The sequence below is a fragment of the Musa acuminata genome, chromosome BXJ3-10, assembly GCF_036884655.1.
Source record: "Musa acuminata AAA Group cultivar baxijiao chromosome BXJ3-10, Cavendish_Baxijiao_AAA, whole genome shotgun sequence".
Classification (NCBI taxonomy): Eukaryota; Viridiplantae; Streptophyta; class Magnoliopsida; order Zingiberales; family Musaceae; genus Musa; species Musa acuminata.
In genome coordinates, this window is record NC_088358.1 from 701,369 (window position 1) to 716,313 (window position 14,945).

The 14,945-nt window shown below is 41.5% G+C and overlaps 1 protein-coding gene across 1 annotated transcript in view; it reads left to right on the forward strand.

Moving 5' to 3' along the window:
- The window catches only part of LOC103999783 (lipoamide acyltransferase component of branched-chain alpha-keto acid dehydrogenase complex, mitochondrial), a 63,318-nt gene that overhangs the window by 23,198 nt on the left and 25,175 nt on the right, over positions 1–14,945 (forward strand). The window contains exon 6 of the mRNA XM_009421632.3: positions 7,336–7,424. Coding sequence (XP_009419907.2) covers positions 7,336–7,424 — 89 coding nt within the window. The remainder of the gene's footprint in view (positions 1–7,335; positions 7,425–14,945) is intronic.

The window sequence follows — 14,945 nt, forward strand, 5'->3', positions numbered from 1 at the left end:
AATGTTCTTTCGGTATTCATGAATTGGTTATAACTTGAAAGATTTATTATGAATCAATATTTTTTATTAATCGTTCTCCTACTATTCTACTTGGTATTTTCTTAAGAGGAGATGTGTCAAAATGAATCATATCTTTTGGTATTCACATGATCACATCTTTCATGACATGATTTTTTGTCTTTGTATAACTCCTTGTATTCATCACCCAATTAATTTTTTTTTGATGATATTTTGAATGTGATGAAATGAAATTTATGCATGAAATACAAATGAGAAGTTAATGATCATGTATAATAGGATGTAATGAATTTTGACATTTAGATACCATCATTTGAAAAGCTATGAGCATGTTGTCAAAATGATGTATCATGAATGCTTGAATATCATGTATGATATGCCCATAATGATGATTGATTTATTTGTATCATGCATGAAAAATGAAATGTATGGTTTTAAAATTATGCATGTTTTAATTTAAAAATATAATAATGCATAAATAAGATTGATACTTACCTTTGTTATGATTTAGAAATTAATGTAAAGGGTCTTCCCTTCTTTTTGACAATGATAAATGGGGAGCAAAACTTGCTAGAAAGCAAATTTGCTAGCTCGCACAATTCAAGAAGAAAGCAAAAAATTACACTTCTCAAAAGAGAAAAAATTGCTATCTTGAACATCACTAAGAATTGCTAGCTTGAAATCTCAAGAAGAAGTAAATATGCCAACTTGCACATCTTTAAATTTGCTAGCTTGTATGAAGTAGAACATGCTATCTTACTACCTTGCATATCTACAACTTGATAGCTTGAATATTCTAAGTATGATGATGGCAAAATTGCATAATGATAAAACTTGATATTATGTATAATGATTTGAACTTGTATTCCAAACACATGAGAGTTGAAACTTCTCCTTTTTGTTGATGACAAAGGGGGAGAAGTATGTTGATGTAATGCATGATTTGATCATGACATGATGCTTGGATTTTTGAATCCAAGAGTTTCTATCAATATGGCATATTTATAGGGGGAGTTTGTTTAAACTCCGGGAGTTAAGGTTAACTCCGTCATCAATTGGTTGTCATCATAAAAAAGGGGGAGATTATTGAATCTCGTATTTTGATGATGAAACCAATTGATAAGTGTTTATGTTTTAATCTGCGTTTTGAGTGACGCAGGATGCTTCGATCAGGATGAGACAATTAAAGCAGGAAGAATCATGTTGTATCGGGGGAAAATATGTCAGAAGATTGGATCGGTAGATCGGTCGACGTATCGACAGAAGACTTCGGGCCGTGGATTCGGGTGTCGGGCTAAGAAGAGCGGATATTGCGCTAAGGATATCGGAGTTGCGGAGTCAACTGGCCGATTGGGCAATAGGCCGCAAGAGAGGACGATGCGCCAAAGAATCGGACGAAGCGTCGAGGGACCAATGACATGCCGGACAACTTGATTAATGCTTAGTATTAATTGTCTAGATCGAAGTATGTTTTACATGTGAAGGATTAACTACGATAGCAAGGCATTAAGTAAAATGAAGTCCTAGAGTCAAGATCGAGATCACGTTGGGAATTCGAGAATTCGTCGGAAGTTCTAGAGGAATCAATCGAGAAGTCCCGGAGCTTGCCAGAGAAGCTCGTCGAAACTCGCCAAGAAGATCGTCGTGAAGTCCAAGAGCTTGCCGGGAGTCCGCCGGAACATTACCGAGAGATTGTCGGAAGTTTGCCGGAAGCTCACCGGAAGAATAGACATAGGGACTTGTTTAGCTTAGCAAATGTCTTAGGATTTCGTAGTTAGCACGTAATTGGGCTTGGATTTGGGCCAACCCAATTAGGGGCCAACTAAGCCCATGTAAGAACTGTGTTGGGCCCAATAAGAGGCCAAACAGTGCCCCAAGGAGTCTCACCATTGTGGCACAGTCTTCGAGACTGTGTCAGGCGGTGGTACCGCTAGTCTGGGCGATGGTACCGCCCAGCACTGCGCCCCAAGTGGTGGTACCGCCAGACTTGGGCGGTGGTACCGCCCAGGGCAGTGTTAGTGTTATACTGACATTGGGCGGTGGTACCGCCCAACGCAAGCGGTGGTACCGCCCGTGCCTGGGGAACCTGGGATGGGAAAGTTTTAGGCTCCAAGTTTGAATCAACTTGTAGCCTATAAATACCCCTCTCATCTCTGGTTAAAGCACACAAGCACAGAGAGTTTGAAAGTGAAGAAACGCTGTAGAAATCACTTGAGAGATCCCTCCTCTAACTTTAAACTTAGAATTCTGTTTAGAGAGGAGAGTGAGTGCTTGTAAGGGTTATCTCCTAAACCCGGTAAAAGGAGAAGAGGGGTGTAAAAGGCGATTGACCTTCGCCTATTGAAGGAAGGCCTCTAGTGGACGTTGGTGACCTCGTCAGAGGAGGAAGCCGAAAGTGGATATAGGTCACGTTGATCGAACAACTCTAAAAATCTGGTTTGCATTTACTTCGTACAATTTACATTAACTGTAAACTGCCTTCAATGCGCTCTTACTTCGCTTTCAAAGCATTACCTTTACGAAACGTTTTTACGTCGGTAACGATTTTATCGTATGAAAGTTTTTGAAGACGTAATTTTTACTGCTATACTAATTCACCCCCCTTCTTAGTGTCGCTCTTGATCCTAACAGAGGGAAGCTTTACAAGCAGTTCAGCGAGCACCTTGAGTGCAAGAGAGAAAAGAGAGGAAGGAGAAAACAAGAACTTTAGAAGGTAGAATGAACAGTTGTAAGTCCACAAACGACTACTCATCGGGTGCCGGGTGCGAAGGTAAGTTCCTGTCAAGTTAACGTGTGAACTTGTGAAGATTGTTCAACGCTCGACAATATACCGAAGCCCCATCCAGCCCTGTGCCACTCGGGGGGTTCCTGGGTGCTAAGATGACTGATGTTTCGCGTGCAGCTGCGGTTTGCAAAAAACAAGTCGTGGCACACGAAAACGGAGCCATTTTGTGGTAGTTCGGCTCGGCGCGGTGAGTGGTCGCATTGCAGCACTGCAAACTGTCTTTGCCTACATTTTCCTAGCGAAAATACACAAAACCAAGGCAAAACATGTTGCCATGTCTTTGTATAAGCATGCAAAAGCGACGAACGGTTTGTTGAACGAAGTTGTTGCGGGTGTGCGACGACCGTTCGTGACATTCTCCCCCACTTAAACTGTCGACGCCCTCGTCGACGCTTGTTTGTAGTTGTTGATGATTGCTTCGTCATGTCGTAGGGCATCTTCGGGCTCCCAACTGGCTTCAGTTTGGGGAAGCTTTCGTCACGTCACCAAATATTCGGTCTGCTCAGCTCCATTAGGTAGCTTTATCTTGCGATCTGCTATAATGTTTTCAACTCGCTTCTCGTAGGAGGCCATGGTGGGGGGTAGTCGAGTTGGAATATTTCGGGAAGCATCTTGAGGATCTGAGTGGTAGGTTTTTAAGTTGCTGGAGTGAAAAACATTATGAATTTTGTGCCACGCCGGTAGCTGCAACTTTTAGGAGACGTTGCCCACCTTTGTGTATTTTGTGCCTAAAGAATTGGAGTGATGCTAGCTAGAGCTTCACCAACACCAAATCGCCGACTTTAACCTCCTGTGGTCACCTTCCCAAGTCTGCCCATTTCTTCATCTTTTTGACCGTCTTCTCTAAGTAAGCCTGCGCAATATCTACATTTCGGTGCTATTCTTTTGCAAAGTGATATGCTGACGGACTACTCCCGGTATCCCCGATAGCCAAGGTGTGAGGAGTCGACGGTTGTTGTCCTGTAATGATCTCGAAAGGGCTCTTGTTGGACGTAGAGTTCCGTTGCAAGTTGTACGAGAATTGGGCTATGTCCAACAGCTTCACCTAATCTTGTTGGTTGGCACTCACGTAGCTCGCTTCAAGAACATCCAAGCGGGTTTCCTCCGTTGTGAGTCTCTCCTTATGGCTCTTTTTCTCGGTTGGCGCTCCAGATTGTGTTTCCTCCACTTGCAGAGAGTAGCCAACTTCTCGCTCATCATGTTCGCTGCCATGATCCTCCAAAGCAGCTCCACTAGCATGAGAGCAAGTTTGCACTTGCAGCCCACCTGCAATTGCTTGGGGCAATGGTCCGACTTGCCCTGCCTTGCTCGATTTGCCACGATGCTTTGCCATGGCGAGATTGCGAAGTTTCTTTGCTGCTTGCTCGAATTGCTTGCTCGCTCTGATACCATAATGTCATGAACTTAGTTGGAATTGCCTAAGTCGTGAGGCATCCTTGCGACAAAATTACGAACTTAGCTGAAGTTGCCTAAGTCATGAAGCACCCTTGCGCTAATTCCTCGGACTTAGTTGGGATTGCCTAAGTCATGAGGCGCTCTTGCAACATATGCGTCCACAAAGGTTTAACCTAGTTGCAACCTTGTACAAGTGCTGAAGGACTTGTAAAACAGAAAGTTGATTAGATTGAAAATGAGCGACGGACAAGTCCCGACGTCTCACAAAGAGGGAAGCTTTACAGGCAATTCAGTGAGCACCTTGAGTGCAAGAGAGAAAAGAGAGGAAGGAAAAAACAATGACTTTAGAAGGTAGAATGAACAGTTGCAAGTCCATAAACAACTGCTCATCGGGTTGCTGGGCGCGAAGGCAAGTTCCCGTTAAGTTAACGTGCGAACTTGTGAAGATTGTTCAACGCCCGACAATATACCGAAGCCCCATCCAGTCCTGTGCCACCCGGGGGGTTCTAGGGTGCTGAGATGGCTAACGTTTCGCGTGCAGCTGCGATTTAAAGAAAACAAGTCGTGGCATGCCAAAACGGAGCCATTTTGGGGCAGTTTGGCTTGGCATGGTGAGCGGTCGCACTACAGCGCTGCGAACTGTCGTTGTTTACATTTTCCCAACAAAAACACACAAAACCAAGGCAAAACATGTTATCATGTCTCTGTACAAGCATGCAAAAGCGATGAACGGTTCATTGAACGAAGTTGTTGCAGGTGCGCGACGACCGTTCGTGACAACGTGGGGAGAAGAGAGGCGACATCGCAGATATATATATATATATATATATATATATATATATATACAGTCTGGTAGCGGGCGGTCGGTGTACCAGTCTATTGATGGACCAGTCCGTACTGCCCGGTACGGGCAGTATCATTCGAAATTGAAGACCTTGCTATGATGTGTGCGCTTGATTTAATGAATTATCATATACTAGTTTTTCTATAGATACTATGTTCACAAATATTAGTATGGTCCCGGACTTTATGTATAATCATGATACATATTAAAAATTGCACAAAATAATCCAAAATCAATTAAATCATCAAAAAATAAAAAGAAGAATTGAAAAGGATGGCTATTATATTAACGTCATATTGGGCATATGAGCATGACAAATATGAGTTCAGTACATGATACAGCAATCCACCACCTATATCTGAGAGATTTAGTAGACCTCATGAGACAAGATGTTACCATCCTCACCCTTTTGTTTTGTCTTTTCTTCCGTATTTATTAATCACCAATCTAATCGTATGTCCTTATAAGAGATCATGAGCAAGTAATTAAAATATATGAATAGCATCCTCAGCATTGAGTTAGTGGTCACTGCAGCTCAGTTGCTCTTGTTCACCCAATTCAAGAACTTCTGAAGGACCTATGTAGGGCATGCTACTGATACAGCAGGTGCAGATTGGAAAAAGTATTTTATGTTGTAATTGTCCATTGGAACTGCTGAATTTATCAGAGAATTGAATGCCAAATGTTTGGTTGTGTTGGATTCAGGTGCATTGGTGGAATTTATAAAGAGAATGAGGGAGGACTTGAATGATGAACCGGAAAATGGTGGGAAAAAAGAAGTTGAGTGGAGACAGGTATCAGATTATCCTCTGCTATAATAGTGGTGGGGATGTGGTGGTCAAAGATTGGGGGAAGGAAAATGGTACCATGCTAGATGCTTATTAAGAGATAATGAGCAAATAATTAAACAATGAGGAGAATAGCAGTCTCAGTAGTGAGTTAGTGGTCACTGGAATCAAGATGTTATTGTTTACGTTTCGGTTGCCCCAACAGCAGCAGCAGCAACAGGCTGGATGTCCCAACTATTTCGGTTGTTTCCGTTGATTGTTTTTCAGCACTGGCCTCTGTATAAGGAAAAATCTCTAGTTAAATCAAAAGCACTTAATCTTTTGTTGTTCATAGTAAAGATTTGATTGTCTTCGTTTACCTCTTCTTCCACCAGTAATACTTATTGATTTACATTTTCTAACCATGATATTTATAGGTATGCCTATATCATTTTCAATTTGTTTTACTTACTTTTATCCTCTGTTAGTGTTTTTCTAATTGAATGAAACATGTCTCATTCTATGTTTATATGTGACCTCATGCTGCCTTATTATTTTTCATTCAGCTACACAAACTTGTTGCATTTGTAGTTTCTTTAAATATTCAACCCTCTGATATATAAAGCATGATTATATATGTTAAATGGATAACAAAGGAAGAGTTATCCTTTGTTATCCTTTTAAGTATACATTTGTGGTAATTTGCATGATACTTGGGAGAAAAAATAAATTCAATGCCATTTTTTATAGCATACTTCCACTCTTGAAGTCATATATTACACTTCAAATCTAACAGTAATAGAAACTATAAAGTCATTAATCAATAGTATTGTGAATATCAATGTTAAATATAGCCAACGAATATTGAGAGTTACATTATAGAGAATAGATATGAGGTAAAAGGTAATCCATCACTTTGGATTTGTGTGACTATCCATCATGGCCTAGTTGACAGAAGGAAAAGTTTCTAATATAAGCTGTGTCCATACTGAAAGCAAGAGTCTGGATGATTGTGAATCTTCAGTAGCTAAGTTGAAATATATGTAGATATTATGTGCATTTTTTGCATGGTTTGCATTACCGGTCTATATCGGTGTATCGACCAACTATCGGTATGATATATACTGAGTTGTACCGACACACAGTATACTAAGGTGTATTAATGTACCGCCCATACCAATCCTCTATCGGACCGGTATGTATTGCCTACATTGAGCGATATGCTTCGGTATATCAAACCTTGTATTTTTATACCGTCAAGTATATTGTAGACCTCAAATTGGTTAGAATTTTTCGTGCATCAAACTTTTGCAACAAAATATTTGCTGGATCAAAGTGAACTATTTTGATGCTTTTTCATATGTATTGTCACTATATTGTGGTAATCTCATGGTATTGCTCATTCCAATTTAGCAATTGATAAAACTTATGATTGTTATTGTCATATTGGATACTATTACTACTACCATTGTGTGATTGTTCTTATTCTGTTGCTCTATGCCTAATGTCTTTTCTGATTTATGTAGGTTGCCATAACATTGGTGTAGCGATGGCGACTCCTTATGGTCTAGTTGTGCCAAACATAAAGAAGGTTCAATCACTAACAATATTGGAGGTTTGTTGCAATTAGAGATTTTCAAGATTTAACTCGTTATACCTCCCCTTGAAATTATGGTACTTTATATTGTTGCGAACAATAATTATCATAATCTTCCTGAATGTGAAGTATCTGTAAGGGTAGTAATTACCTAAAGTGGAAATAAAATTGAGGAAGAGAAATGAAATGAAAAGAACAAAATGGGCAGAAGAGTGCGGTCTAGATTTCATATGGTGAACACTAGTTCGCTAGACGCACTGAGTTGAAGTTTTAGTTTATCCCAAACTGGATGGTGGGACCCAACCTTCTGTGGATTGCATGTGATTGATCACTGGATCAAGGATCTCTTTTACTTTTTTGACACCTAAAAGGCTAAAACATTGGTTGTGTGTTGTACCAGATCTACTTATCAAAGGCTAAGGGTTCGGATGAGATATTTTATACGTAAGATATTGATCTGGTGATGGTGTATTGAACTCAGTTATCAAGAGTTGAGGGCTCAAAACTTCATCCAATATATTATTTACACCTAAGACACGGTCCGGTGGTAATGTACCAGACCCACTTACCAAAGGTTGAGAGATTGAAACTTCACATGATATATTTTGAATGTATTGACTAGCTTAACTGGTAGACTTTGACATATCATCACAATTATCATGAGGTCCTGGCCTCTACCTACATTGGATCAAGGTTTCCTTCTTTTGTGCATTTGCTGTATAAGTATTAACTTGATTTGCTAATTTATTGTCATTTCTCCCATGCTGCTAGAAAAAGAATCTGGTCAAAAAAGGTTTACTGAAGAAGTTTCCAAAAGTTAATAGAGTAACCTGCTTTGAACATAGTGATATACTTGACCTAATTGACTAAAGATAGTCGGCTATATCTGACCATGTTCAACTTCAATGAAGTTTGATCTTTCCTATTTTAGCATGTTGCAATCCATGAGAGGGTACCTATATTTGATCTAAATTTATTTTCCAAGGGTCTTAAATGTGCTTGACACTCGAGCCACTTCCCATAATGGCTAGGAGGATTTGAAAGGCATTATGGCATCAAGGTTTCCAAGGTTTAGCCAAGGCTTAGCTTAGGACTCCACCACTCATGATATTTGGTTTAGTATTGTTACCACATGACTTTGGGAGTCATTGAGGAACATAATTTTGGAACATTTTTGTTTCTCACTTTGTACAATTATCTATTATCTTTGTTTCATGGACAGTGCTTTCAAAAGGTGCTCGGGCGAGGCGTTTCAATGAAGCTGCTCAAGCACACATCCGAGCCAAATCAGGTCGACTTTAAGCCTAGGTGAGTAAGTTGGTTCAATTGAACCAACTAATGTCACTTTACCCTAACACCATCCCTTCCACCGCGCCCCCCTCCCCCCCTTCTTCACCCAGTGAAAGAAACCAGAAGCAGAACCCCTAATGCTCGTTCACTTTGTCCGTTCACCATTGTAGCTTGGTACACCACCAGTTTCCACCTTCTTCCATAGCTGTCAGTTACTTCTGCATCTTCTTAGTCCTCTCTTTCTCATTTGATAGGTAATAGTCTTTTGTTGATTAACTTGCTCCACCAACTTGAGGTGGTGCACTATTATAGAACTTAGAAGTTCTAAGTTCACCTAGGTAGGAACATCATATTGATATGAAAACACTGCTTATAACATAATTATTAAAAAAACACTGCTTAACAGTTAACACCCACCTCAAATTTCACCTCCTTTTGAAAACACTACTTAGAACATTACAATATATATTTTTAAAAATTTAATATTCTGGAAAGCCTCTCTTTGTTTGGGTGGATGCCCTTAGGCATTTTGGGATCTTGGTGCCTTTTGACACCTAGCTGTCACGGACTTAGCTAGTTTTGCCTAAGTCGTACGGCACCCTTGCGTGTCCGTTCGCAAAAGTCAGCCTCCCCGAAACCTCCCATGGTCCCTTAGGATCTACAAAAGAGAAAATGGGTTAGAGAAAGCGGCTCACTCGGGATCCACAAGCAAATATTTTTTAAAACACTTCATAGCCAATGCAAATTACAAACACACATTACAAGCTCTGAATGGTTGCACAACAAAGGGTCAAAATGGTCCACTACAGACCGAGTTCTCTCACAAGTGTCCACATGACACAACCTTTATTTACAAGCCTAAAACGACCACCAAACCCAACTAAAATGGGACTGTTAAGCCTTCGGCCGTCCCGCTACATGCTGTGCAAAGCATAAACAAACCAAGAGACACGGACATACATAAGCATTACGTCAAACATCCTGTTTAGAATTTTGTCCGTGACATTCTCCCTCACTTATTCCTTCGACGTCCTCGTCGAAGCCTTTGCCGACACTGCAACTCCTCGCCTTTGTCGAGTCTTCAATCTTTTGCTCCAACTGCAATGCGCCTCTTGGCTCCTAGCTGCTCTCTGCTGCTGTTGTTGAGTAGTCGAACTTTTGATTCGCCACGCTGCTTTAACTCGCCAATGACTCTGACTTTAGTGTGGGGTTGGCTGAGTTGTGTTGATCCCTATTGGTTCCTACGGATCCTTTAGATAAAGAAAAAGATCATCCTTACTATGCGCCAGTCTCCCAAATGTCTCATGCTGCTTGAACCGGGTGGATGCTTATTGGAGCTTAAGCGAGCATCGCCTCGCAAACTTTTGAAGTTTTGGGTCCTACCTCCACCAAATTTTCCCATCGACTCTTCTTTCACTTAGTTGTCACTTTCAAGTAGATTCGTATCACTTCCGCTTTTGATTGGCATTCTGTTGGGAAATGAAATGGATAATCTACTCTCAGTAGCACTGATCACCATTGGTGAGGATTTGGCAACTATTGTCTTCCATTATCTTCGAAGGGTCTTTGAACCTATGCAGAGCTCCTCTACTAGATAGATAAGAGAATTGGGATACTCGGTTTCACCCATTCTCTTAATAGTTGAGAAGGCAAAGGTTACTTGACTTCGCCCGCCTCCTCGAAGGTTGTACTCCATGTATCGAGCTGGTTACTGGCCTTCGCCTGCTCTTTGCTTACACTTCTGAAGCACTTGAAGTGTTTGCACTCCTTGCGTTGAGTTAGCTACTCGATTCACCTTCTCAATGTCATCAAACTTCTGGAATACAGGAAGTTTTCACCCCAACTTGGAGTAAGTCTCTAATAGTTTTGGTCGCCTCTGGGATTGTTCCGTCTTTTCCATCAACCCTGTCGCTTACTCCACTGAGTAGCAAAGGTACAACATCACGTACTGCCTGCTTCGTCCTTGGTCGTGTACTCTTGCTGTCTTGCACGACCCGAAGTCCTTCACTTTCGACTATTATGATAAGAAGCTCATTGACACCGGTCTTACGAAGTTCCTTGGCCTCTGCCCTTCAGCCTTATCTCGGTACTTGGAGTTTAGCTCTACATGCTCCACCTCCTCGGCCCCTTTCACGACCAAGTGCTCTCCCTTCATGAGAGCAAGGGATCGATGACTTCACGGAAGTCTCGCCTCTGTGATACCATGGCACTACCATGCCCATGACCCTACTATCTGTCGCCTCACATCTACATCCCTTTTCTTCACGATCAGTAGATATGTCCTTGTGGCACTCCTCCGAGTCCACCTCCATTCTAATCGATGCTTGGTTTTGGGTAGCTAAGTCTCATTGGACTCATCGTCGCTTCGTCGCCCCTTTCGATGCCCTGCTTCAACACCTCTGTGTTCTCCAAGCAGCGCCCTTTGGTCGATGGAGGGACAGGCTGCAACTCCAATACATGACCTCTGCCATCATGTTGTAGGGTTTGCACTGATTCTGTTCTCCTTAGCTTCCTTAGCAGCAACATTCGTTTACTCGATCTTGTCCTCTGACTTGTCGAGCTCCCTTAAGCGAATATGGGCTCTGGAGTAGTCAAACTCTCTAACTGCTTCGATCATACCTCTGTATGATCAAGTCCTGTTAGGACTCTAGCTTGGAGAGTCCTAATTGAGAGGGACATTCATGTAAAAATATTAGGACTCTAGCTAGGAGAGTCCTAATTGAGAGGGACATTCTGTTAGGACTCTAGCTAGGAGAGTCCTAATTGTGAGGGGCATTCATGTAGGAGGTTTTTTCTTAGAGAAGAATTAGGAGTTGTAAGGGAATAGGAGTCTTGACTAGGAGTCCTATTAGGAGTTGGTTAGAAGTAAGAGTCTTAAGTAGGAGTCCTATTAGGAGTTAGGGTTTAGAAGCCCTATAAATAGCCATGTATTCCTTCCCTTTTGATAAGCAATAGATGAATCTTTTCTGCAGCCTTTGAGCAGCAACTTGGAGGGAGGAACCCCTATAGAGTTCCAAGGAGGCCGATCCCCTAAAGAGATCAACCCTAAGTTTAGAATCTGCAAGGGTTCTAACACCTGGTATCAGAGCAGCGTTCTTGGCGTCTCGTTGCCCTTTCATAGCCATCCATCAACCCTCCACAACCATCCAAAGCAATTCCCACAATTGCTTAAAAGATCGTCACCGAATTCCGCCATCATCTCCACCACCGCGGATCATCCTTTGATCTCCCGGTGAATTGTAACAGGTTCTGGTTTCCTACCTTGCTGCTGTTGCAATTTAGTTATCCTTATTCGAAAATTCACAAAAAAAAAAAAAAATTGTTCCTATATTGCTGCATAAACTTTTCGTCACAAAGTTTTCATCTCTACGACGAAAGATACATTGCAGAATTCCAACCGCATAGCACCATCTGTTTGATCTTGCTACTGTGCTTTTCCTATCCAAATTTCTACGAAATTTTTATGACATCTTTGACACTTCCTAACAGTAGATTTCCCTTTCGTTTCATCAAAAAATTCTCAATATAAACTACTGATCTTTTATGTCTAATCTGCTGCACTTGAATTGCAGAATTCAAGCCGCATAGCACCATCTGTTTGATCTTGCTACTATGCTTTTTCTATCCAAATTTCTACGAAATTTTTATGACATCTTTGACACTTCCTAACAGTGGATTTTCCTTTGGTTTCATCGAAAAATTCTCAATATAAACTACTGATCTTTTATGTCCAATCTGCTGCACTTGAAAATCTATGCTGCAGAAAATTTCAGCTGCATATCGTTGCCTTAACCCATCTATTTGCAATCTTTTTTGAATGAAATTTCTTATACACTTCATAGATCATCTTGGCTTCCATCTAAGATTGATCTATTAAGAAATTCATCTCTAAAAATGATTTTATGTTGCTGCAAATTTTCATCGTAACCCGCTGAAATTTTTCGACGATAATTCTGCAATTGCAACTTGCACCAATTTCCTTGCTGTTATACTGCCGAAATTTTCTTGATTAAATTAGATATCCTTGCTGTCATATAAACTGTGATTTTGCTATCAATTCCCTCCTCAATTCTCTCAAGTTTTTGGTGGAAATTACGTCGAGAAACCGTTGTTTCTTCGACGACAATTCTACTCTTACAAGACAGTACATACTTGCTGCAACTTCCACGGATTTCTGTCAAACCTTTGCTACCATCTACCACAGATCCAAAACTTTCATCCACAGCCCTAAAACTCTACCAAACCACACCCTCAAACTGCACCCAAAACAGCCACAAAACAAGCCTAAACCGCAGCCTACATCCACCAATCCACCAACACTTTCGACCATCACTTCTCTCAACCTATACATGCCTTTAACCCAACAGCAAAAGAGAGATCTTAACATCATTGATTTGGGGCCATATACTATGGCATCTAAGGAGGCAATTAATGCTAAATTCGAAGCCTTGGAGGCACGAATGGAGGATAAGATTCGGACGCTCTTTACCGAACTCAGATTGGGCCGACCACTAAGCCCGAAGAAATCACATCAAGGAGAGAGCTTTGCCCAATCACACCAAGCCCAAAGATATGACTTCCAAGAGAGGGGAAGCTCTATGACCAACCCCAACTATCCATGCATGAGAGTGGATTTCCCTAGATGGGAAGAAGGAGACCCGATTGGTTGGATCTCGCGCGCGGAGCGATATTTTCGGTACTATAAAACCGCGGATGCATCTATTGTGAAAATTGCAGCTATACATCTTCAAGGGGATGCTATACAGTGGTTTGACTGGTTTGAACATACTTATGGAGTCCTTTCATGGCGACAATTCAAAGAAGGACTGCTGATCCGCTTCAAACCAACCGATTACGAGAATATTGACGGAGAACTAGCAAAGATCCGACAAACCTCTACCATTCAGGAGTATCAAACCAGGTTTGAAAGGTTATCTAATCAAACTTATGATTGGTCTCAAAAACAGCTATTGAGGACCTTCATTGAGGGCTTGAAGCCGGAGATCCGAGGAGAAGTTAAAGCGCGACAACCGTATACGCTTATGGCAGCCATCTCTTTCGCACGACATCAAGAGGAGCAATTGAACTATGAAGCTCGGAGGACTAGGGTCACTCCTCAACTAGTAATATTGAAGCCCTCAGCCCCCCCTACTATCGACCAAGTCCCTACACCAAAGAGATTAACAAGAGAAGAGCTTCGGGAGCGATATGCGAAGGGGTTATGTTGGCATTGTGACGAGCCGTGGAGCCGTGAGCATCGCTGTAGTAAAGGGGGACTTCTTATGATTGAACCGATAGAAGAAGAGGTCATTGAACATCCAAAAGAGAGCCTTGAACATGAAGAAGAAGATGCAGAAGAAGAGCCACAACCGACCGAAGTTACGGTACATACACTAGCTAGCTACTCAAACCCGCAAACGATGAAAATTGGAGGCCTTCTCAAACAACAACCAATCACTGTTCTCATCGACACGGGCAGTACTACTAACTTCCTAAATAGTAAGCTTGCTGTTCGGATATCATTACCTATCGAGAATCGCTGCAGGTTTGATGTTAAGGTCACCGACGGACGGATTTTGAATTATGATCATAGGCGCTTGTAGGAGAAACTATTGCTGCAGGACCAAGAGATAATTGCAGATTTCTTCCTTCTCCCTCTTAACAATCATGAGGCCATGCTCAGAATTAAATGGTTGACGACATTAGGTGATATTTCTTGGAATTTTATGAAACTAATTATGAAATTTTACAGTAAGGAGAAATAGGTGACATTGCACGAGAAACGTGGGGGCGACATAACAACGATTTGCACACAACAAATGGAGAATGTTTTGCATAAAGCATGCAGCGGCTTTTTGGTACAACTTGAGCAGCAAACTAAGGGAGAGCCAACAGAATTTGAAGATCCAAATCTACTTCCTTTGCTTGCTGAATTTTCAAATATATTTGACGAACCGCGCAACCTACCTCTTACCTGTCGGCATGATCATTGTATAATGATTCTTCCAGGAGTTATTCGGCCAAGTTGCAACCTCTACTCTTCGCCGGTGCTACTTGTACGCAAGAAGGACGGAACAAGGCGAATATGTGTTGATTACCGAGCTCTCAATGGCATAATCATCAAGGACAAATACTTTATTCCAATAGTAGATGAATTGCTAGATGAAAGGGAGCACAAATCTTTACAAAGCTGGACCTTTGATCCGGGTATCATCAAATACGAGCATGCGAAGAAGACATACGGAAAAC